Genomic DNA, 25,947 nt, shown 5'->3' on the forward strand with positions numbered 1-25,947 from the left:
AGACAGACACTGTCAGTAAACTTACAAACAACTGCGAGGAAAAAGAGAGAGGGAGAAGCAAATCAAATGCTAGCTGAGAACCGAAGCTTAACAAATTTGGCCATCAGTTATCTATTTGAGAACTTTACAGGAACATCTGAAAGTAGAATTTTGATTTGCATAACAGTGGCATCAATTCCTTTCTTAAGGAGAATGATCAGCAGACGCAACTTCCAAGATTTAGGTCGGGAACCCTGTGGGCAAGCCCCCGTGTCTTTACTATGGCCTGGCACACTGCTGACTACATTTAGAAAACTTGAAACTCCAATTCTTTAACAGAGGGTTCAGTTTGAAGAACACGGTTCACTGTTGGAAAGTCTAATTTTTAACCCTTTAATCTCCTCAAGCTAACACTTCACAAATGTACTAATACAGCAGCACAACTTTGGGCTGTGTAAAGTATTATGGGTTTTTTTTTATTGTAATATAAGAGCATGTTCTAAAACAGCTAAATGAACATGCACAAAAATACATTATGATATTGCCAGACCTGGAACCTACTTGAATTCATAAAATTTTTACACATAAAATATCTGTAGATACATAAAACTATTTTAAAGATTTTAAAATCTTCAACTACTGGCCAATGGGATACCGAACACCAATATTTCAGAAAAAACTTGAAATGGTTACGTGCAGATAAATCACTTAGGCTGTCTATCATATCTACTTTTCAAAAGTTCACTTAGAATTGTTCACATGGAAAAGCACACCCATCTTTGAAGAACACATAAAATAAACAAATATTTAAATCTGAGTCAATCTGTCTTAACTTTTGCATTCTTGAGAAACATAAAGGTATTAATCTTACCTTGAATAGCCATTAGAAAAAACTGATCGACCAGAGAAGTTCAAAGTCCCCAAAGAAGTCAGGTTGTCATCTCCAGATCCTTGGCACCTATTCCAATTTTCTGAACCGACAGGAATTGGCGGAATGACATTAAAAATAGGCTTCTGATCCTGCTGTTGAGAATGGGATGCTGTATTCATGTCATAGTGGTACATCTGTCCCCCAGAAGTACTCACACCATGAACAGAAATGGCCGACGTTTTATTGCCGATTATATTTGCTCCAGAAAAGGTTGACTGACAGTAAACTGGGCCCAGTTTCTCTTGCTTAATTACCCCAGGAGTGCACAGTTCAATGAAATCTTCTTTTTCTGTTTTTACTTGGGGCAGTGGCATGCTGCTGGGGCTGGATAAGATCAGATCTCCATTATCCTTAATTTTAGGTTTAGTGTCCGGTAGAACGACAGGCTTGCAGTCCTCATTTGAGTTTCCTTCTAGAAGGAATGACTCCTCCTCTGCTGCCAAAGGAGAAAGCAAACAGCTTTCATCTATCAAGAGGTCTGATCTCCAAGGGCTCTCATTTGTCTCTTTACCTGGGGACCCAGAAAACTCCAAATCCTGCAGAATATCAAAGGTGCTTTGGTCTGTGGTGTACAATTTCACATTGCCATCGTTGGTGCCAGTCTGGCCCTTCAAATTCTGCTGTTCTGAAGACACATCAGAGTGAGTTTTCGGAAACTCCTTTTCTGTGGAGGCAGCAGAACCAGCGGCAGATGTTGAGCTCTTGGGGTTCTCTGGAACGCTGGTGGACTTATTGAGGTTCGCAATGCTTTCTTCCAGAAGCCGAAAGTCTGTTTCCCCAGAGGAAAGGCTGATTTGGCCCTGCTGTGGGAATCCCAAGTCACTTCCCATCACTTTTGCTTCTGTCTCTCCCATATACAATCCCATTGACAGTGAAACTGCTTTGGACAGATCTGGTTGCTGCTCATTGCTTACTGAGCCTTTTGGAAAATCAACCAGAAGTCTTTGCTGCTTGGAGTCTGACGGTGAAGCAGCAGCCAGTGGGGGCAAAGATGCAGGAATCTTCACAGTAGCTCCTCCCCTTAGGGTTTTATAGAAGTCCATCACATTTCCTCTCTCGCGACCAAGCACACTGCTGAGGGTTTCTTCTCTACTGGGGGGTTTGAATGATTCTTTGGAATCCATCAGTGAATATCAACTACAAACAAAAAAAGGGGGGGGAAGGGGTGACATAATTTATAAAGTCTGTGATCCAATTAGTAAAGAGACTGCTCGTTAAATCAACCTTTTAGTTAACTCCGAAGCTTATTCCTTGTATCAGAAGAGTAGTTAGTTTCCTATTTTCCAGAATAAAAAAGTCATTTCCTCCACCCCCATTCAACGTACCACATTTAAAAGTATAATGCAGTCCATTTACACAGCTGAAAACTGTACGGGACTAAGCTTGACTTCACAGCAAAAAAAAAAAAAAAAAAAAAAAAAAAAATTTTTAACACAAGGACAACAAACTTGGCTATTCATCCTGTCACTCACAAAATGTCAGTCATAGACATAATTCATTACATCTCATTATTCTAAAGGTTCAAGTTGATGTCAATGTATTTAATTTTAAAAGAAGTTTGAACATTAAAATTCCTACCTGTTTTCAATCAAGGCTGTTTGCTTTTCTGAGAACCAATACATATAAAATTTGATAAATACTACACTAGAATTCTCCATCCCTAATGACTCCCAAATTCCTCTCCTACCAGTTAATCACACATCCAAACCTTTTAGTACAACCTACTGATGAACCATGCACATTTTACTTAAAAATAAACAACAATGCTAATCTGCTAATCTTCCAATAGGCTGGAAAAGGCTACCATTTTTAACCCGTATTTCTGACTGGATGTGCCTAAGAGTGCCTGTTTCCAAATTTTGGACATAGTGTTGTATACAGGACAACCAAAATCTAAATTTTAAAAAGGTAGTGTAGAATGTGTGGTAGCTTCTCATTACAATTTTGGTTTATTTCAATGTAAATTTATTTAAATACAGCTGTCTCAATTCTCATAATTCACAATACAATCTATATTAAACTACTATTTTTAACTGCTTAAGACCCTCAGAATGAAATTCTATTATACCTCTAAATTAAGATCTTTTTCCTTTCCAAATATTAAAGTATTGAAAGACAGAAGAAATTCAGAACTGTAAAATCACATTCATCTAAGCCAAGGTAAAACAGCGTCCAATAAAATGCTGAGAATCATTCTTTCTGCGTTGTAAACCTTCACCTGTCCCAAAGTTAAGCCTATTCTCAAGAGGGTTAACCTGCTGCCGTTGAATCGATTCCGACTCTTAGGTTGCTAGTAGTACATTATTACTACTCAACATGTTTTAAGAGATGGACAAACGCTTTCTTAAGCACATTTAGAACGCTACAGTATAATCCTGTACAGTAAAAGGAAACTTTTCCTGCACGGAGACGTTAAAACGCAGAAACTCCAGTGACTCTCACGGAAAGGGGAGTACGATGAAGGTGGAGAGAGCGGTGGTAGGGACGCGCCGCTACAAATTTCAAGGGTGAGCTGCTTACCTCCCATCCCTCCGCCGTATTTATCCGGTAACGACCTCTAAACGCGAGCTATCAAATGGAGCCTAAAGAATTTCCACGCCGCTTTTTTGACAGCTGCCTTCAAACCCGAAACCAAAACAAGACTTCATACGAAAACGAAACGATCCCTCCAGCGACAGGATCCCCAGTTTAAATAGCAAATAAACCCATCACATCAATCGGACATAAAGAACCATGCCAAGGGGTCTTATGTGGCATTACAAGGCTGCAGTTATTAAATCTGCAACCCGAAGGAGCAAACCACGCTTGTCAAAAATCGCACCACAAAACTACCACGGTTAAGAAGGGAGGGTCTTTTTCTAAAAGGGACCACTAGAAACCGCAGGCGCGAAATGATGCCAAGCGCTGAAGAACAAACCCTCTCCGGGAGAGAAAAAAGTGCGAGGTGAAGAGAGAAATTTGTCCAGACCTGTTGAGTTCTTTCTCCGACACGCCCACTTCTAGCAGCCAACGCCAGCCCCGGCCGGAGTCTCCAAGTCGCAGGCTGTCAGCCCCTGAGTGTGTACACTCGCGCGCACACACACGCCACACGCCCGCCAGGGAAGAGACGCGCCGGAGCCCCTACCGAAACCCTGACCACGTTCAGGCGCTCTGGGGTGGAGGGGAAGTAATCGGGCGAGCAGAGTGGACACGCGGCTTGGGGTTCACCATAAAAACGGGGGTCCGGGCGGCCCCCTGGGAGGGCAAAGAAAGGGACACTTGGGGGGCGGGAGGGAAGCGGGAGATGAAGAAGAGGAGGCCAGGTTTCCGCTCCGAGCAATCAGAGGTTTGGAAACCCGGGCAGCTCGACGAGGTTCCACACGCAGTCAGAGCTCAGGTTCCTCCCCCTCAGGCCGGCCGGGGGACAGCGGCCGAGGGAGAGGAAGAGGCCAACGCTGTCACCCGCGCGCTGCCCTTTCGTCACCGTCACCCGGCCCTAGCCAGCCCCCACCCCCACTCCTCGAGGCTAATAAAACTTTGCGGGCTCCCGCGGCGTCCCCCGAGTCGGCTTCCCTTCCCCGGCCGCAACTCGGGCAGCGAGCACCCGCACGGACCCCTGTCCCCACCCCATGCCGCCTCTTACCTCTCGCAGAGACACCGCGTCACCCGCCTCGGTCCGAACCTCCCACCGCAGCCGAGATAAACAACTTAGCGTGTGAAAGCAGGAGGAGAAGAGGAAAAAAAAAAATTTTTTTTTTTCTAAAAAAAGGAAGTAAACAGCCGCCCCCTTCTCCACTGAGGGGAGGAGAGAGCCCCTATTTGAGAAAGGCTTCCATTCCTCGGCTGACAAGGCAGCCCCTGCCCCTCTTCAGTCTCCGCGGGTCGGGGCTCCCGGGCGCAGGTCCCGGTCCCCGCACCCCTCCACTTCGGCCGCTCTGGCTGCGGCGTCGCCTTCCACCCACTAGAATCCGTCCCCGACGGGCGGGCAGTGACTCGGGCTCCAGTCACAAACTCGAGCTCGCAAAATGGAGGAGGAGAAGGAGGAGAGGAGGGAGCGCGGACACGCGAAAGGGCCGCCCGGCCGCGGCGAGCGAGCGGGACCAAGCGGGGGGCGGGCGGAGGCGGCGCCACGACGCGCACACACTCGCACTCACACGCGCTCCCACTCCACCCCCGGCCGCTCCCCGCCCGAGGGGCAGCGCGGCGGCGGGGAACGGTGCAACCTGTTGGCGACGCGCAGCAACTGCAGGAGCGCCCGAGCCCCCTCCCTGACGCCCTCAGAGCGGGCCCGGCCACTGGGTCGCCGACGGCGCCCGGACGCCCGCGGCCCCCGGCACTGCCCCGGCGACAGCGGCCCACCGCTCCTCGCCCATCCCACGCGAAAAATGAAGCGAGGCGGCGGCGGGGGCCGACCTGGTCTCCCTGGGGGCGGCTCGGGAGAGGAGCCGAGTTTCTCTTCTCACTGACTCTTCACTGCCCCCGCCCCGCTCCCCGGCTCCCGACCCACTCGGGAGCTTGCCCTCTCCTTCTCCGGTGACTGCCACCAACGCCCCGGAGGGTGACAGCAGGCGGGCAAGGGGAGCCAAGGCGCGGTCCGCAGCAGAGCGGCGAGGGTGGTCTGCCGCGCCGACCCCGGACCGAGTTGCGCGAAATGTGTCACTTCGCACGGGGCTACAGGGTTGCACAGAATGTTGCCGCAGCGTCTCGGCCGCGCTCGGGGCTGCGCGGCCCGACACGCCCTCTGGGGAGTATTAGAGGAGAGGGGAGAGGAGGGGGGTCAGCACATACATACTCTTGGCCTGGGAGGAGTCGCGTGCCGGCAGGGCCCCCACCCGCGCATCGTCTGGGCGGCCCTGTCTGCAGCCGCCGCCACGCTCTCGCACCGGGAGAGAAGTTGCAAAGCAGAACCCACCCTCCCCCGCGCCCCGGCCGTCCCCCACCCTCTTCCCCGAGTCTGCGAGGCGGCGGCGGCGGCAGAAGGAGGCGCCGCTTGCCAAGTTCAACCCTCACCCCTCCCTCCCAGCGCGCACACTCTTAAAGGAAGTTGCACACCAAATGCAAAACCTCTGGCGAGCTGGATTTCTTTGCACTTTTATTATTATTATTTTTAAGGAAAGCAGGGGGTGGCAAGCCTAAAAGCAAGCTGGGGGCAAAAAATAAGTTGCTTGCGAAGCACATCCCCCCCCCATACACTCCTTGCCCTCTCCTCCCACCCTCTCCAGGGCCCAAGTCCAAGTTACCCGTGGAGGCCCCTCCCCCGAATCCTGACATTTGCTGCACTCTGCTCAACGCGTCGCCCACCACTTCTTGTTCATAGGACCCCTGTCCCTCCAAATAAAACACACGCAGCTTTAAAATGTCAGTATTAACCCCCCTCCAGCTGTTCCCGTTACTCGCCTCCTCCTCAGTCGGAGGGAAACACGTGGCCGGTCCCGGAGGAGAGGGGAGTAGGGTGAGCGCTGTCCGCGCTAGAAGCCCCGGTTCCAGGCCCCTCCCCCAGCTCGCTGCGGCCGGAGGGCTTCTGTGGTGCCAGCCCGAGCCTCCTACCTTATGCGGCACATACTATCATTTTTGTGACTTGGGGGAAGGTTGTGCTGTGTTGCTTTAGGATTCGGGGAGGTAACTTTTGCGCCCCCACAGGTGACAGCACTTGCTGGCTCCTGACAGGCGGAGATTGCGGCAGCTCCACTTAGTCCCAGCCCGGCGCTGGGCTGCAGCCGCGCTGTCCCCTCAGGTCGCGCTCGGACTGGTGGCGGCTGCCTCTGCTCTGACATCTCTAACTGGATTGTAGAAGCGCGCGCCGGAAGCCGCCCGCCGCCATCTTGGTAAAGGACAGTGACGCTCTACTGGACTCGCGTCCACCATCTTGGCGAAGGCTCTGGGTCGCGGGAGGCTTAAGCCGTTCGTCCTCGGTTTTGAAGATGAAATGATGCCCTGTGTGTTACTTGATACGAAAATAAAAAGTTAGGCTTTTAGAAAGCCGCCTGTCCGGAGACGATCTACGCGGGCAGCCTCCAGACGATTCTGGGGCCGCCATCTTGGCAAAGTAAGAGATGCTTGCCGCCTTGGAAAAGGAAATTGAACCAAAGCTTTTGAGAACGTAGAACCCTCAACTGGTGGAATTTTTATGAAGGGTGCTGAGCAAATTGGTGTGAACACCCCCCCCCCCCGCGCCTTGGGGATCCAGAAGAGTTGACTCCTGTTTTCTCATCTTTTGGCACAAGCCTACTAGAAGGAGGCCCTAGCCTTGCCCGCTCATCAGGAACACTAAGAATCTACTCAAAGAATGCTACATTGCCTACTTTCCAGTTTTTCCAACTTGAAAGTCTCAAGTACTTCAATCATATCTTTCATGGATTCGTCCCTAAACTACCAACATTTCATGAAAAACAGTCAAGACCCAACCCTGCAATAATATATATTTTTAAGTCAGCTCATGCTAACATGATTTGTTTTTACATGTCTGTTTAAGAGTTATATTAAGAAGTATGTATATATGAAAAAAGAAGAGGAACCATAGAAGTTATCTAATAGAACACCTGTCCCCATACCATAAACGTATTTCACAGCCAAATCTCTGCCTTAAAAGAAGAATCTATATCTCATACCTGTTTGAATTCTAGGTGAGGTTACTTTTGGCTTTTAAATAATTTTCAAGCTCCCAATTAACTTTCTCCTCACTCTTCTGCAGGTCCAGCAAATCTTAAAATGGAAAAGACTCGGTTTTAAATTAAAAATTGCCCTTGAATTTAAATCGAGTAAAAGTGTGAAATTTTCCTCCTCAGTGGTCTAACTATACCTGTTAGTTTTTGGTTTTGGTAGAAAAAATTCTCGTATTTTAGTCTTTCACATTCATTTGAAAATACACATAGTAAATTAACTCAGTGTCTTTTTCAGAATAATAGCAATAGTTATGATTCATGGCTAACATTGATCCTCTGCCATATGCTTCCGCTGGCAAAAACTGAGTGAGATTGGCATTATTATTCCATTTTTCAAATGAGGAAACAGGTTTACAGAGATTGGTTGGTCCAGGGTCACACTGTGCCTAAGTGTTGAGAATGGAATTAGACCATATTAAAGAGATTTTCTTCACTGACCTCGTAATTCCCATGAGATACTATGTCGATCCGATGGTAGGCTTGCAACAAGTATTTATGGAATTCAAAGATGAAGTCTAGTGTACTAGAAAGGACATGAGATTTAACATTGTAATAATAATAGAAATGGTAAGAATAGTTACATGTATTGACCACCTACTGTCTGGCAGCCAGTGCTATTGAAAGTGCTTTTTATACCTATCTTAAATCTTAAGATGACAATTACCAACCCTGTAGCCCCGGGAAGCTATAATTACTATGACAGAAAAAGAGAAAGAATCCTCATCTGTGGGGGAATGTATTTGATTCTCAGGAGTAGAGGTGGGAATGAAGGGTGATAAACTCTGTGAAAGCAGGGACCTGATCTGTCTTGTTCATTATGCTATCTCTCAGGGCCCAGCAAATAGTTGGCACTAAGCAAATACTTTATACAGTTATAATAATAACATTCAGTCAACTGGGACAACTGGATGTAATGTCACTTTATCTTACTGAATTGTGGTAGAAGACAAGTTAATGAAAAGTGTGCAGATATTACTCAAGATCTTCTTGTATTGTCCTATGTTTAAACACCTGATGACCCACTCCAAAAAAAAAAAAAAAAAAACTAGCCTAGTCTCCTCCACTAGAGCATAAGCTCCATGAAGCAGGGTCTATGTGTGTGTCTTGTTCACTGTTATATCACCAGTGGATAGTAGGTGCTCAGTGGGTATTTGAATGAATGAATAAATCAATAAATGAGTAAGTGGATATTAGTCTTACAGATTCTGTCTTTAGGCCAACAAAACCTTAAGCCTGAATATTAACTAAACCACTGTTTACACTTACTAGTAGTCGATATATCCAAATGAGTTCTCCCATTCTGTTCATCTGTTTTATCATCTCCATTTCATTAAAATAACCCAAACCTCACTACCAGATTACCTCTCCAAAACATCAGTTGACTCATGGCACACTCCTGTTCAAGTATCTATAGTTATTCCCTGTTCCATAGATAGAAACTTCCAAATCCCCAGTCTGGTATTTAAGGCCATCATTTTGTGCCCTTTCTTTTGATAGGAGCAGCCTTCTAGCTGATGTGGTTGGATTGATACTTAAGTTTAAAGGTCAGTTAAAACAAAGGAATCATTTTTAAAAAATGCAAATTTTAAACTTTTTGAAAGCTAAAACCTGTACCTGAGCATTTATTTGCTAATCATTTGATAAAGGTCTAAAGCTTTTATGAATCCACTGGCAGATGTTTCACATCCTCTTTTGTATGGAAACTATATCTGCATTGAATCAGTACAGCATAGTAGTTAAGGGCTAGACTTTACGGGTCAAATCCAGCCTCCAACACTTATAAGGAATATAGCCTTAGGCAAGTTACCTCTCTGTGCCTCAGCTTCCATCATCTGTAAAATGGGAATGATAACACTACTAATTCAGGTTATTATAATGATTAAACAAGCTTGACATATGCGAAGTGCTTTTAGACTAATTTCTGGAACATATTAAGTGTTTGACCATTAGCAATTATTAATATACAGTAGTACTGTTTCTCCCAGTTTTTTTTTTTTATTTAAGTGGAGCAAGAAATAAAGGTACTTGCAAAATAATATAGGTGTAGATTTCTGAATGTTTATGATTTCTCCACCCTCCCCTGCCCCAGTCTTAAAATTGACTGACATCCACCTAATTTGACAGCAACTGTTTAAATGGCATCTTTCTATTTAGATTTTATAGAACAACAACTGTTTCTTTTCACACTCATATTGTTATTTTACTTAATATTTAATTACATTAAGTAGTTACAATAACAAGCACAACTGCTGTAAACATGTTTTGGGAATAAACATAAGAGACTGTCAGTAAGCATATAACTCAACTGGTGGGAGTAGAAACGTATGGAGTACAAGAAGTAACCTTGGCTCCAGCATTCAGCATGCCCTCGACATCAGTGTTTTGAAGGGAGAGTGGATAAAGAGTTAGTCAAAATGAGTGTATTGAGAAGCGTCTGGTTAAAACAGTTAAGGAAGGGATACCGTATATACCACACTCGTTCCCACCTCTGTTGTTTACCACATAAGGACACCTCCTTGTGACTTATTTTCCTATAGTCTATGATTCCTTGTCATGGCTCAAGTTTTCATTTACTCTCTTATCTTTCCATCCCTAGCTCCACTTTGAATCTTTGATGTTAAATGTAGGTTGTATGTATATTCATTTTGAAGATACTAATTTTATATTAAGCCAACACAAGCAGCTTTTGCTGGTTGTCAGAATATACTTTAAAAATTATTCATGCAGCTATTAAAAAAATATTTTAAAATAATATCCTGACTTTGGAAAACACTTCTTGTTTAACTTTGTAAGGTAAGAGGTTCACGCTGAGCTTAGAATGCTCCATCTCTCTCTGCTGCAATATTTTCATTTTGAGGAAATATGCCTATTATAAACAATTCACACAGGTATGTCACATTCTTAACCATAATGAACTCCACTTTGGTACTTCCATTTGTAATTGGAGCTAACATTCTCATATGAACAGGGAAATGCCAAATTGTTGCCGGCCTCCCTGGTGTTTTGCTTTGTTTCATGATGTTTTCAGTGATTTCATCATAAGGAACCTAAAATATCACAATTTATACTCATATGCATGAAATGTTCAATGGGTGTCCTAGTTAAGTCTATATTCTTATGCTGGCAGAACTTAGTTTAAGAAATACCCGATTCAAGGAATGAGGTCAAAATCAGCAGGTAAATGAGATAAAAGTTGCCATAAACAGGGACCTAATATTTATAACGTGTAGTGACATTAGAGCAAGCACACTGAATAACTGTAACAAGTATTACAAACTTTGCTTTTCATCTGTGGCATTTGTGGCTCGCCATTATGTCATTAGCTTTCTTCCTGTTCGATTTAATCTCCTTTTCTGTCTCATGTTCCTTTGGTGGAGATTGTTTCAGTCTGCTCCATTTCCAGGTGGAATCTCTCAGGTCATTTTTAAGAACCTACATTTCCATTTTGGTTCTTATACGTTATTTATTAAGTTACGTGGGTTTTTTTTTTTTTTAATTTTAAGCTAAGGTACAAATAGTGGGGTTTATAAGACTAAAATGCCCTTGAATAGGGATTCCTTAGCAAGATATCAATGTACTTTTTATCATAGTTGGAAGTGTTACAAAGGGTATTTGTTGTGAATTTTTTTGTTTGATGTATCAGTCAGTGAAATTTTCTTTAGCTTCTTGTTTACTCTTCAATATGAGGCCTGGGTTTGAGGCCCTGTCCTGTCACTTAGTTACTTAAATGAACTTTTCTCAAACTTGGTTTTCTATCTGTAAAAGGAAGAAAGTTATGTCTACACCATTTATCTCACAGGAAATCTATGAGGCTCAAATAGGACGATGCATACAAACAGGGTTTTTAAACAGGGCTGGACTAATTTTCTCATCATTAATTCACCACTACAAAAGAGATTGCTAATTTTATTTAAAATTGTCATTGCCTCTCATTCACTTATCCTCCCAGATAATCAGTGCAATGAAAAACAAAAACAAAAACCCCAGTGCCGTCGAGTCAATGGGCAGCCTTAAAAGAGTTTTAAGCAAGGAAATGACAATTTAGTAGTATGCTGGAGCCAGCTCCTCTTGGCTCAGGAGAGCTGATTGCTAAATTTTCAGGAATTTTGTAAACTGATTGTTAAATATAACCATTTTTTAAAACTTTTCTAATGGGAAACAGAATAGGCAAATGTGTAGAGATCAGAGTTTAGCAGTGGTTACCAGAGGCAGGAAGGAAGGGGGAAAGAGGGAAATCTTTGTTCAGCTAGCACTGAGTTTCTCTTTATGTGGACGGAAAATATGGCAGTGGATTTTGGTGATGGTTGCACATGATTGATGTGATTAATTTCATTGAATTGTACAAGTGAAAAATGTTGAATTGGCAAAAGTTCTGTTATCTGTATTTTTACAACAATAAAAAACTTGATTATAAATAAATTTACCAATAAATAAAATATATGAAAAACAAAGGTAAATAAATACCCCAAACTATGAGTTATTTTACTATTATTTATGCTCTTAAAGTTATTTCCGTCTATTTTATCTATATAGTGGGCATATGGTATTATACTGCACATCTCTTCCCAACTCTGCATTCAGAGATTTTGGTAACTTGAAATAAACCATGGTAGAGTAATTTACACTGTGGAAATTGGACGATGCTACAAATCAGGGCTTCATTTATCTTATTGATTGTCTAGACTTAAGAAAGTGATAGAGGAAATGTTCGTGGTGAAGATTGTACTTAAAATATGTCATGTCTGTAGCTATTACATTGTGACACAAAAATTAAGGACATTTTTCCAGTACTTTAGAACTGTTACTTGCTTCAGCAAACAAGTTGTTCAAGTCATTGACAAATGAGTAAAATCCCAACATATATCTTTGTTGTTTGACTTTCATCTCACTTGTTAGTGAAAAAAATCAGCCACATTCATGTTGGAACTTCAGTGACATGAATGACTTCTTTGCGGATTTGAATAGTCATGAAGCATTTATTTGTAGTCTGATTTTGTCAAAACATAGTTAAATTACAACTGTAATTTAAATTGAAGGTTTTTACCAAATTCTGCAGTCTAAAATTGATCAAACATGCAATCAAGATGTGTTGATAATTACTGGTGATTGGAATGCAAAAGTTGGAAACAAAGAAGAAGGATTGGTAGTTGGAAAATATGGCCTTGGTGATAGAAATGATGCCAGAGATAGAATGACAGAAGTTTGTAAGATCAATGTCTTCTTCATTGCAAATACCTTTTTTTAACAATGTAAACTGTGACTAGACATGTGGACCTCACCAGACAGAATACACAGGAGTCAAATTGACTTCATCTGCAGACAGAGATGATGGAAAAGCTCAATATCATCAGTCAGAATTAGACCAGGGGCTGACGGTGGAACAGACAATCAATTGCTCATATGCCAGTTCAAGCTGAAGTTGAAGAAAATTAAAACAAGTCCACAAGAGCCAAAATACAACCTTCAGCATATACCACCTGGATTTAGCATCTCAAGAACAGATGTGACATATTGAACATTAAAGACTGCAGACCAGATGAGTTGTGGAATGATATCAAGGACATCATACATGAAGAAAGCAAGAGGTTATTAAAAAGACAAGCAAGAAAAAACCAAAATGGATGTCAGAAGAGATTGTGAAACTTGCTTTTGAATGTTAAGTAGCTAAAAAAAAAAAAAAAAAGGAAGAAATGATGAAGTAAAAGAGCTGAAAAGAACATTTCAAAGGGTGACTTGAGAAGACAAAGTATTGTAATGAAATGTGCCAGGACCTGGAGTTAGAAAACCAAAAAGGAAGAACATGCTTGGCATTTCTCAAGCTGAAAGAAATGAAGAAAAAAATCCAAGCCTCAATTTGCAACGCTGAAGGATTTTGTGGGGAAAGTATTAAAAGACGCAGGAAGCATCAAAAGAAGGTGGAAGGAATACACAGAATCACTGTACCAAAAGGAATTGGTCAACATTCAGCCATTTCAGGAGGTAGCATATGATCAAGAACCAATGGTATTGAAAGAAGTCCATGCCGCACTGAAGGCACTGGTGAAAAACAAGGCCCCAGGAATTGACAGAATACCACTTGAGATGTTTCAACAAATGAATGCAGTGCTGGCGGTGCTCATTTGTCTATGCCAAGAAACCTGGAAGGCAGCTACCTGGCCAACGAACTGGAAGAGATCCATATTTGTACCCATTTCAAAGAAAGATCATTCAACAGAATATGGAAATTATCAAACAGTATCGTTAATATCACACAAGTAAAATCTTGCTGAAGATCATTTCGAACGTTGTTGCAGGAGTACACTGACAGGGAACAGCCAGAAATTCTGGCTGGATTCAGAAGTGGACATGGATCATAGCTGATATCAAATGGATTATGACTGAAAGCAGAGAATACCGGAAAGACGATTACCTATGTTTTATTGACTATGCAAAGGCATTCCACTGTGTGGATCATAACAAATTATGGATAACATTGGGAAGAATGGGAATTCCAAAACACTTAACTGTGCTCATAAGGAACCTGTACATAGACCAAGAGGCAGTTGTTCCAACAGAACAAGGAGATACTGTGTCATTTCATGTCAAAAAAGGTGTGTTTCAGGATTCTATCCTTTCACCATACTAGTTCAATCTGTATTCTGAGCAAATAATCTGAGAAACTGGACTATATGAAGAAGAACCCAATATCAGGATTGGAGGAAGACTCATTAATAACTTGCAATATGCAGATGACACAGCCTTGCTTATGAAAGTGAAAAGGTCTTGAAGCACTTACTGATAAAGATCAAAGATCACAGCCTTCTGTATGGAAGACATAAAGAAAACAAAAATCCTCACAATTAGAACAATAAGCAACTTCATGACAAACAGAGATAAGAACGAAGTCGTCAGGGATTTCATTTTACTTGGATCCACAATCAATGCCCATCGAAGTAGCAGTCAAGAAATCAAATGACACATTGCATTGGGCAGATCTGCAGCAAAAGACCTCTTTAAAGTGTTAAAAAACAAACGTGTCACTGTTAAGGACTAAGGTACACCTAACCCAAGCCAGTGTGTTTTCAATCACCTCATATGCATGTGAAAGCTGGACAATGAATAAGGACGATGGAAGGAGAATTGATGCCTTTGAATTATGGTATTGGCAAAGAATATTGAACTGCCGGAAGAATGAACAAATCTGTCTTGGAGGAAGCACAGCCACAATGCTCCTTAGAAGCAAGAATGGTGAGGTTCTGTTTCACATGCTTTGCACATGCTATCAGGAGGGACTGGTCCCTGGAGAAAGACATCATGCTTGGTAAAGTAGCGGGTCAGCGAAAAAGAGGAAGACCCTCAATGAGATGGATTGATACAGTGGCTTCAACAATGGGCACCAGCATAGCAAGGACTATGAGGATGGTGCAGGACCTGGCAGTGTTTTGTTCTGTTGTACACAGGGTCGCTATGAGTCGGAACCGACTCAATGGCACCTAACAACAACGAGGTTGGCTACAGTTACTAGAGAGAGTTTGGCAAAAGTCATTGAAAGCATCCTATAAAAATCCATTGGCTGTATAGAATTTACTATAAAGAATGTTAAATATTTTATTATTTGTACATTGTGTGCTCACATACTTTATCTTAGTAAAATTTATAATAAATAAATATAGATAGATAGATACTTCCTCGCCCTCCCTTCCCCACCCTAGAGAGTCAGTTGTTAAACATTTACCAGCATATCAATGGGCATAATCTAATTTATTGTTTGAAAAGATCACTCCATCATAATGTGGAGTGTGAGCTGTAGCGGTAAGAGAGGAAGCAGGGAGAACGGTGAGGAGGCAGGTGCATTGGTCCAGGGAAAGATGTTGGAAATTTGTGCTGGGGTGGTTGCAATAAATGTGGGAAGCTATGGTTGGACAGGGGATGCATTTTGGAGACTAAAGACGGTTGACCAGTTTTTTGCAGCTCTGTGGCCTGGATGGACTTTCAGGAACTGCTTATACTAAAGGAAAACTATCTGGCAAAGGCTGACAGGGTTCAGTGGTTGAACAGGATGAATACACAGAAGACCGCATCTGAGAAAAGGAGTTAGCAGTGGCATGTAGAAGGAGGTGAGGAAATATGGACAGTTCTAGGATTTCTAGGTAAATATCTTTAGCATATGGAAAATATACTTAATTCTTATTGTCTAATTTCCTTAAAACGAGGTTGGTGGTGGTGGTGGAAGGGAATACCAAAGACGTCATAATTGGAACCCACATATTCAGAAGTTTTCTCGCACATCTAGAAAATTTTTTCCTACTAAACATTGAGACTTTTGCCTATACAGAGGGGTTATTTATTCATCCTAATACCTTGGTCCTATTCCAATCTACAGTTAATAACTTTTTTTGGCATTGGCCCACTTTAATTGAAAACCTGTCTCACTCAATCACCCTGTGCTACGCAGAGAGTGCTGCGTCTTTTTATACTTCTCGTTACCTCATTTCCAGTTTTTTGTTGTTTGTCATGTTACAAAGAAGGACCCTACCATATGCCAGCCTATTGTATTGCCTACTAATTCTTAGCAAGCTTCTGGCTACTGCTGCTCTTCTTGCTTCCTTTCTTACAACCTACAGCCTATCCTTCATATTATAATTTGGTCATTTCAGTTTTAACATTTTACAAGAGAAGTTATTACATTCAATGGAATTTTAAAAATAGTGTTTTTCAAAAGAAAGAACCACTTCTGCCCACTCACCTACCCTCACAACAAAAATGACCAGAGAAAAGAAAGATTCTCCACTATACCGATGATGGACACTTTGAGTATTCAGTTTGAAAACATCAGTTTGGTTTACTTTGGTCTTCTGATAATTAGCTATTTTATAGAAAGTTTCAATTTATCATAGACTCTTTATTAATAGAAAGGGCTTTCCCACTAATGTTCCCTCCCAATCATTCATTCATTCCTTCAACAAAACACAATTCAGAAACTATTATATATTAGGCCCCAGTGTAAGGCTGCAGGGCTATAAAAATGATTGAGATGCAATCCCTGTTCTGGAGGAAATGAGGGAGACAAATACAGTAACAAGTCATTATCAAACAATGCAGACATGTAGAAATGTGGTATTACATAGAACATTACATAAAGAAATCACCTGGTGGTTCAAGGGTAGGGAGGCAGGGTGGGTTTGGAGATAGATGTCAAGGAGGGATTCCTGAAGGTGAGCATGAATGATTTGAGTTATGAAGGGTATCCTCCAGGTTACTGGCTGTTTCTCATGAAAATAACACTTTTCAAGGAAGCTTGTCATTAGCATTCTATCTATCAAGATGGTATTTTTGTTTTTATTTTTGCATTTAAAAGAAACCCAGCTGTTGAAGGAAAAGCTTGTTGGTTCGCTTATCTTAAAAATCCAAGAAAAACATGGCTGGATCCAGAGACTCAAATGATGTCTTGGACTGTATCTTTTAGCTTCACTTTTCTTTGTTTTGTTATTCCAGGGAAGGCTTCTCCACCTGGTAACCCACAGCATCTGGATTTAAAACATCCTACCAGCTACTAACTTCAGTGGAAAGAGAGTTCTTTTCCAATAATTTTAGTGGAAGTTCCTGGGAGGGGCTTCATCGGTCTAGTTGGGTCACAGGCTCATCCCTGAACCAATAATTATGGCCAAGGGGATGTAGGGACGTATACTTTTGTTGGCAAAACCATGACACCTAAGTATGGGGTACAAATGAAATAGAGAGAGGGGGAAAGAAGGTGCTCCCAAAATAATTGGGGCTTTTAAATTAAAGTAGGAGGAAAGGGATGCTGGACATGCAGAAAATAGCACATGTCCACTACAATAGATATTTATCAAAGTGTTAACAGTGACACAGACATAATATTTTACATTTTAAGGGAATTAATCATGACCTAAAAAATTTGTCAGCAATGGGAACAACCTGGAAAATTATGTATAGTTGTTACAAGTTCTACTGGTTCTCCTTCCTGACTTTAATAGAAAAAAGACGTGGGTTTTGACTTTGAAATTTCAAATGGTACACAAACGAACTGACTCTTGCTTTGCAGAAAGAGTACTTCCACTTAATTGGGCCCTTTTCAGGTGATATAGTGATGTTTATAATTTTTATGCTAGTTTTATAGCTTTTCAAAGAAGTAGTTTGTCTTACTTGACTCTGAGTCCAATGAATATTATGGGATATAGATGGCTGCTGTGAGCCTCTGCCTGCTTATTTTGCTCCTTGTGTCTTGACAAGCAGAATGTCACACAAGTGTCTCTAGCCCTGACACTGGGCAGGCAGGAAGCCAGAACCTAGTAATAGAAGCAGGAGGCACTCCATGAATACTTGCTGATTAATTTTAGCTCCATAGGCTTGAAGGGCTTTCCATCCCTATAATTACCATCAGCAGATAGTTATTGAATGATGTCCAGCATATTTTTATTCTTTTTTCCTTGGTCCTGATTTTCATTTTCTATTTTACCTATCTGTGATTTCATCACACATGTTTCTGTTTATCAGACTGAGCCTCTTGTGATCAGAATTTCTAATAACTCAATTTTATTCCACCTATGCTATGTGTATTTGTATATATATACATATATATGTGTATGTATACAGATACAGATATATACGTATATGTATGTATGTATACCAGCAGATATTCCTGGTGGTGCAAAAGGTTAAGCCCTCAGCTGCTAACAGGTTGACATTTTGAATATACCCAGTGGTTCCACGAGAGAAAGACCTGGCAATCTGCTCCCATAAAGATTACAGCCAAGAAAACCCTATGGGGCAGCTCTGTTCTATCACATGGAGTTGCTAAGAATTGAAATAGACTCAATGGCACCCAACCACAACAACCCAACAACAAATATATATTGCAATTAAAATCCTCTTTTTTTTGGAAGTAGTGAGGGGATAAATTGTGAAAAAAGAAATAAGTACAATGCCTGGTGCTATATTAGTACTTTCTATATTTACTTTACAAATTAGTATTTTTTATTGGAAACAAAGATTAGTAAGGATATAAGTTCTGACTGGGCTCACACTGTCAAATGGAGAGGAGGCTATAATGAGTTATAGATATGGCAAATGGGAAGATTTTACATAAGGGATATTGGGGGTTTCCAGGACAAGCAGTCATCTTTGTATAAACAGCATTGCCTATACATTACTTATATTTACAGCATTAGATATTACTTCTATTTTTTAAACTTTAATACATGCTAGAAATAATAGATACTTATTGTAAAAATTCAAACATACAGAAGGCAGAAATGCAAAAAGTAAAATGTTAAAGCTCTCTCCCCTATATGATCTCATTTTGCATATGTATTTTTTTTTAATTGGTGTGTATACTTCCAAACCTATTTGGTCTATGCATGTATGTATGCATGAATGTTTTTCTAAATAAAAATGGAATTTTACTACATGTATTTTTCAATTTTATTATCAAGTGTCTTGGGATATCTTTCCATGTCAGTATTTTTAGGTACAAGCTGAACAGTATGTTATAATTTATTTGGGCCTTCCCTTATTGATGAGCATTTGTTTCTGATTTTTCTCTGTGGCAATTCCTATGGCAATGAATCTCTTTGTATCTACGCCTTTGCACTGTTGTACAAGTATTTCTGTGTACAGAATTGGAATTGCTCAGGCGAATGTGATTCTTAACAACCTATTAAGCATGCAAATATGTCATATTAATGAGCTTATTTTTTAAAAAATGCTTGTCCATTACCAGCTCATTTTCTACTTTCATCTAATTTTTATTCTAGAAAAATTCAATTAGAGTAGATGTCATGGATAGCTATGCAGAATAGGCCACTATTGAAGACCTCTCTTGTTTTACTTGTGGACAGTTTTCCTGAATCCATCCTTATGTTAAATTAACTATATTATAAATTCAAGATGATTGGTTTACACATGAACCGGGAATGGTCACCTGTAATGGATTGTTTAGGGATATCATAAAGCTTTTGATAATCAACCTTCATTCTATTAAAAAAAAAAACCACCCACTATTGGGCACCTGTTATTCCCTCCACCATGGGCACATGGTAGATGCATACTTTTTTTTGCCTGCCAAGTATCCACTCTTCAGTTATGATAATAGAACCTCAGTTTTCCTTTGGAAAACTATATTTTTCCCAACTTCAGCCTGTGTGTTTGTGGTAGTATTAATCCCATCCTCAACTCCAAGGATGAGCTTATAAGAAGATTAGTTTCATGGCTACATGAAAGCTAAATAAGCCTTAATTCTAGGACTTCTGGAACTATTAAGAAACTTATGCTTTTTCAATAGGTGTAACTAAATGGCAAGAAGTAAGCCTGAAGCTTCTGTAGTTTACCACTTAGAGTGGTCATTGGAATAAATCAGACAAAAAATAAGGCAAAGCATCCCACTTTGGAGTGTGGCTTCTGGGGCCTTAAACATTAGCAAGCGGCCATCTAAGATGCCTCAATTGGTCTCAACCCACCTGGAGCAAAGGAGCATGAAGAACAGCAAAGACACAATGTAATTATGAGCACAAGAGACAGAAAGGATCACATAAACCAGAGACTACATCAGCCTGAGACCAGAAGAACTAGATGGTGCCTGGCTACAACCGATGGCTGCCCTGACAGGGAACACAACAGAAAACCCCTGAAGGAGCAGGAGAGCAGTGGGATGTAGACCCCAAATTCTTGTAATGAGACCAGACTTAATGGCTGGACAGAGGCTAGAATGACCCCAGAGGTCATGTCCCCAGACCTTCTGTTAGCCCAAGACAGGAACCATTCCCAAAGCCAACTCTTCGGACAGGGATTGGACTAGACTATGGGATAGAAAATGACACTGGTGAAGAGTGAGCCTCTTGGATCAAGTAGACACATGAGACTATGTTGGCATCTCCTGTCTGGAGGGGAGATGAGAGGGTAGAGGGGGGTCAGAAGCTGGCCGAATGGACACGAAAATAGAGAGTGGAGGGAAGGAGTGTGCTGTCATCATTAGGGGGAGAGCAATTAGGAGTATATAGCAAGGTGTATATAAATTTTTATAAGAGAGACTGACTTGATCTGTAAACTTTTACTTAAAGCACAATAAAAATAAAAATAAGGCAAAGCAAAGAGATCCGGAGATAGGTTCTCAACTGTATAATTTGACAGTCTAGATCCCGAGGTAAGGGAAAACTCCCTCAGACTTGGCCATTACACGTGCCAATAAATTTTTTTTGTTTTTAATTCAGCCAGTTGGAGTTAGCTCTGTAACACTGGCATCTGAGAGGATCCTGACATTAGAAGTAAAGATCTAAAACAGGGGTGCTGCTCCTCCTGGAAGAGAGAGGCAGGCTAAGGTTACTGGGCATCTAGGGTAACCCTAAAGGACAAACGGAGCCAGAAAGAGATGACCACTGAATGCCTAAAAATAAACTTTACCTGCTTCACAAGTTTAGCTAGAGTTTCCTTTTAATAAATGATTAACTAGGTGAGATGACCAAACTCCTTCTTTATTTAAGATACACATACATAAATGAAAATACTAACCTCCAGTTAATTCACCGATTCGGTTACATCTGCTCAAATTTCCAATTTTTATTAATATAGAAATTACTCTATTTTATGCTGTGCTTTAACACAAAACAACAACTGATAATCCTCCAAGAGAAATGTCTTACCTAGCTTCTCTTCAGGGCAGCCTAAATTATTACTCTGCTTTCCATATTGATCCAGGCTTATCTTTCATTATTTTGTTTAATCCAAACCAAAACCAAATCCACTGTACTGGAGTCAGTTCTGACTCATAATGACCCTGCAGGACACAGCAGAACTGCCCCAAAGGGTGTCCAAGGCTGTAATCTTCATGGGAGCACACTACCACATCTTTTCCCTTGAGGGGCTAGGGGATTCAAACTGCTGACCTTTCAGTTGCAGCTGACTGCTTAACCACTGTACCACCAGGGCTTCTTTTGTTTATAATAGACTTGGTAATATATTAATTTAAATATAACGTACATAAATATGACCTAGTAGAATTATGCATTAAAATATTTTAATATCTTATTATTTGTGATTTTGAAACCAAAACCTGATAGTTGAAGGGAAAAAAAAAAAGGAAAATCAACCCTCATTTGTAACAGGGGAAAAGGGGTATTGGCTGATAGGAATATCATCGGTTGGATTCAATAAACATTTATTAAGTTAATAGCTCCAACTCAGCTTGCATGGATGTGAGACTCTACCACTTAGTAGACAAGTGTCTTTAGGCAAGTTACTTAAACTCTCTGAGTCTTAGTTTCCTTCTGTAAAAAATGAAGATAGTAATAGTATTTGCCTTATAACGTTCTTATGCAAATTAAATAATATATTCTAGGTAAAGCATTTAGCATGGTTTCTGATGTTTAAAAAGTGCTTGTTAGAGTAAAGTAAATTAAACAAAGTGAATCATTATTGTTGTCATTACCATGGGTTAAGCCCTGTGCTAGGAACTGGCAATGTTAAAAAAAAAAAAAAAAAGGAGTAAGTCTTAACCCTGCAAAAAGCCTAGTGTGTGAGATGAACATGTAGGCATACCCCAAACAAAAAGGACACACACACACACAACTCCCGCTTCCTTCAAATTAAACCCATTTCCTCCTCATATCATGGACTATGAATGAGGCTCATTGAGCACCTGCTGGGGATTCTATAAAGGAAATCTAGTCACTTGCTAGAAATTTTCACTGTATGAGGTATCAGGCTCATCACAGCTTTTGGGGGGGGGGCTATGATTATATAAGCCACGCAAGTTACATATGACTGTGGGGTTTGATCCTTATGAAACCCCCAAAACCCATAAAGCCAAAAAAACCAGTTGCTGTTGAGTGGATTCTGACTCATAGTGACCCCATAACAGAGTGGAACTGCTCCATTGGGTTTCCAAGGAGCAACTGGTGGATTTGAGCTGGTGACCTCTTGGTTAGCAGCCGAACACTTAACCACTGCGTCACCAGGGCTTCCCCCCCCAAAAAAGAAATCCATCTGAGTATGCCCAAATAAAGACATATATTTCAGAGCATAGAAGTTGATCACATGCACTTTAACAGCAAAATTCTACAGCCAAAAGAAATAAAAGCACCGAGAAAATGGAATGATTTATCTGGAGTCTCAGTGATTTGCCGAGAACAAAAATGAACATGTAAGCTTTTCTAACTCCTAGTGAGTTCTTTACCCATTAAATGTAGTGATATGTAATCTGCAGATGTCAATGTTTACCTTTTGTGAATTTATTGCTGGCATGTGTCAATCCACAAATTCATTTGTTTACTTCTATCAGTGCCATTAAAAACTCTTTAACTTCATGGTCAGAGTTTGTAAAACATAGTGGACAAAGCATTGGGCTGGGGACAGGAGACTGGGTTTTGGTTTCAACTCTGTGAACCTTCTCCTTCTTGTCTCCCAGCTCCATGATCTTCGGTAAGTTATTTTTCCTCTTTTTGACTGTTTGCCTTTTTCTGCTCAGGTCTCTTTCTGTACTTGTACTCTGAATCTCTCTCAATTTCTCAGAAGTGATTATGTTCCTCTTATTACCTCTAGCTGCAAAGCTTTCATTGGACAGTCCATATTTATTGGGCTCCTACAGTATGCCTGAGGTCCCTGGGTGGTGTAAACAATTTATGCTCAACTACTAATCAAAAGGAAGACCCACAATGAGATGGATCGACACAGTGTCCGCAACAATTGGCTCAAGCGTAACGATTGTGAGGATGGCACAGGACCAGGCAGTGTTTGGTTCTGTTGTACATAGGGTTGCTGTAAGCCGGAACCGACTTGACAGCACCTAATGATAACAACAACTAATCAAAAGGCTGGTGGTTTGAACCCACCCAGGAGTGCCACGAAAGAAAGGGCCAGCAATCTGCTTCTGTAAAGGTTACAGCCAAGAAAACCCTATGAAGCTCATTTATACTCTGTAACACATGGGGTTGCCATGAGTCAGAATCGACTCAATAGCAATGGGTTTGGTTTGGTTTTACTGCATGCCTATATGTGAGGCCCTGAAGATAGAGGTAAGTAAGATAGGCCCTTGCCCTCAAGACTCATACCCAGTTAAGAGGAGACAGAAATACAGATGATGTGATACAGGAAATATACAAGTGAGACAGGAGTATGGGAGATCAATGAGTGAGGGCAGAGATCAGAGAAGACTTCTGGAGGAAGCAGCTTTTAGCTTAAAGCATGAGCAGGAATTGGTGTGCAGTGGAGGGCGGATGTAGGCAGAGGCTCAGATGATGACAATGATCAGGCTGAAAGGAAGAATAGTGTTAAGAGTACTAGCTTGGACTAGGGCAGAACTAGAAAGGGATTCTGATGCTTCCAGCTGTGTGATCTTGGCCCCCGTACCTCAGTTTCCTCATCTAAGAAATAGGCTGTTACGAGGATTTAGTGAGATTATGTATGTTAATTTTAGCACAGTACTTGGCACTAATAATAGTAGTAGTGATAGTTAATGGTAACAATAATAATAGTAGTGTTTCCAATTTACCAGCAACATGTTGTTATTCCTCTCCTCTGAGCCCTCTCCCCTTCCAAGGACACGATTACATTCATATCCCGCTATCGGATACATTCTGTTTATATATTTTTTAAATGCTTATACCCAAATTTCTGAAGCACTATGAGGAAAAAAATGAACATTCCATCAATACCTTGAAGAACAAGTAGTACTCAATTCTGGGCAATTTTGACCTGCCCCCATACCTGATGTGGATATTTTTGGTTGTTACAGGTAGAAGCAGAAATCCTACTGACATTTACTAGGTAGAGGCCAGCGATGGTACTAAACATCCTACGGTGCACATAACAGCCTCCCACAACAAAGAATTATCTAGCCCAGAATGTCAGTAGTGCCGAGTTGAGAAACCCTGCCCTGGATGTAACCCACTCAAACTTATTTTCAGTGATCATCGGGAAACACTGTAAAACAGTGTTCCTAAGGATCCTGAGTTCACGGGTCAAGGTGTATCCTTTGGGCATTTTACATGTTTTAATAACATCTCCTCTGAGGCATAGTGGTTAAGTGCTACGACTGCTAACTAAGAGGTAAGCAGTTCAAATCCCCCAGGCGCTCTTTGGAAACTCTATGGGGCAGTTCTACTCTGTCCTATAGGGTTGCTGTGAGTCGGAATCAACTCAAAGGCAGTGGGTTTGGGTTTTGGGTTTCTGAAAGCAAAAGCCCTTTAGAGCCTCTGGTAGTATCATGGAAACTTTTCTCACTAATACAATATTGGAAATTATTTTTTCCATCATTTTCCCCTACATGGATAACTCAGTACAAACATCTTCTGTTTTAGATGGTGATTTTAATAAAATTTGCCAAAAGAGACTTGATTACCCTAGTTTGGGACCCTTTTTTCAGGAGAAGAGAAACTTGAAACAGTCTCGGCTTGTCTCAGCCACCACTGGGATATAAATGGCTAGCGGCTCAATGGTGGCTCCTGCAGCCTCTGGGAGGGAGTTGAGTCCCTTTGATTTCCCATAGTCTTCCTGCCATTTTGCTACAGCTGTGCCAACAACAGGGGGCTCTGACCGATTTGTGTGTTTGTTTTTCTCAGGTGAGAATCTGATCTAAGTAGCTTTTATAAACGGTGATGTTATTGAGGCCTCTCCTTCATTCCTTCTTTTTCTCTCTTCTAGAGGCAGCATAGTGGTTAAGATGTTGACTCTGGGACAAGACTGCCTGGGTTTCAATCTGGCTCTGCCTCTCCTTCCTGACTATGTGACCTTGATAAGTTTCTTCTGATAGAAATGCCAAGACCATTCAATGGGGGAAAGAATAATCTTTTCAACACGTGGTGCCGGGACAACTGGATATCCAAAAGAATGAAGTTGGACCTTTACCTCATACCATATAAAAAGTTAACTCCACATGAATCAAAGACTTAAATGTATGAGTTAAAAGTATAAAACTCTTAGAAGAAAATGTATATTTATATTTCCATGACCTTATGTTAGGTAGTGGAATTTTAGATATGACAACAAAAGCATAAGCAATCAAGAAAAAATAGATACAGTTGACTCATCAAAATTAAAAAAAAAATTTGTACTTCATGGAAGCGCCATAGACACATCCAAACTCCCTGAGAGACTGAATTACTGGACTGAGGGTTGTGGGCACCATGGTCCTGGGAAACATCTAGCTCAATTGGCATAACATCATTTATAAAGAAAATGTTCTACATTCTACTCTGGTGAGTAGCATCTGGGGTTTTAAAAGCTTGTGAGTGGCTATCTAGGATACTCCACTGGTCCCACCCAGTCTGAAACAAGGAAGAATAAAGAAAACCAAAGACACAAGGGAAAGATTAGTCCAAAGGACTAATGGACTACAACCACCACAGCCTCCATCAGACTGAGTGCAGCACAAAGGGATGGTGCCCGGCTGTCACCACCAACTGC

General features: G+C 41.4%; 1 protein-coding gene across 7 annotated transcripts in view; it reads right to left on the minus strand.

Annotated features, from left to right (window-relative positions):
* Positions 1–6,606, minus strand: part of NR3C1 (nuclear receptor subfamily 3 group C member 1) — a 117,760-nt gene extending 111,154 nt beyond the window's left edge. Inside the window, exons 1-2 of one of the 7 annotated variants that reach the window (XM_049873969.1) lie at positions 6,437–6,606; positions 851–2,047 (exon numbers count right to left, since the gene is read on the minus strand). In XM_049873969.1, the coding sequence (XP_049729926.1) occupies positions 851–2,034 (1,184 nt within the window). In that variant the 5' untranslated portion in view covers positions 2,035–2,047; positions 6,437–6,606. The other 6 variants (XM_049873967.1, XM_049873968.1, XM_049873966.1 and 3 more) reach the window with 6 other exon arrangements.
* Positions 6,607–25,947: the final 19,341 nt, after the last annotated feature.

This window comes from Elephas maximus, chromosome 2, assembly GCF_024166365.1.
Source record: "Elephas maximus indicus isolate mEleMax1 chromosome 2, mEleMax1 primary haplotype, whole genome shotgun sequence".
Lineage (NCBI taxonomy): Eukaryota > Metazoa > Chordata > Mammalia > Proboscidea > Elephantidae > Elephas > Elephas maximus.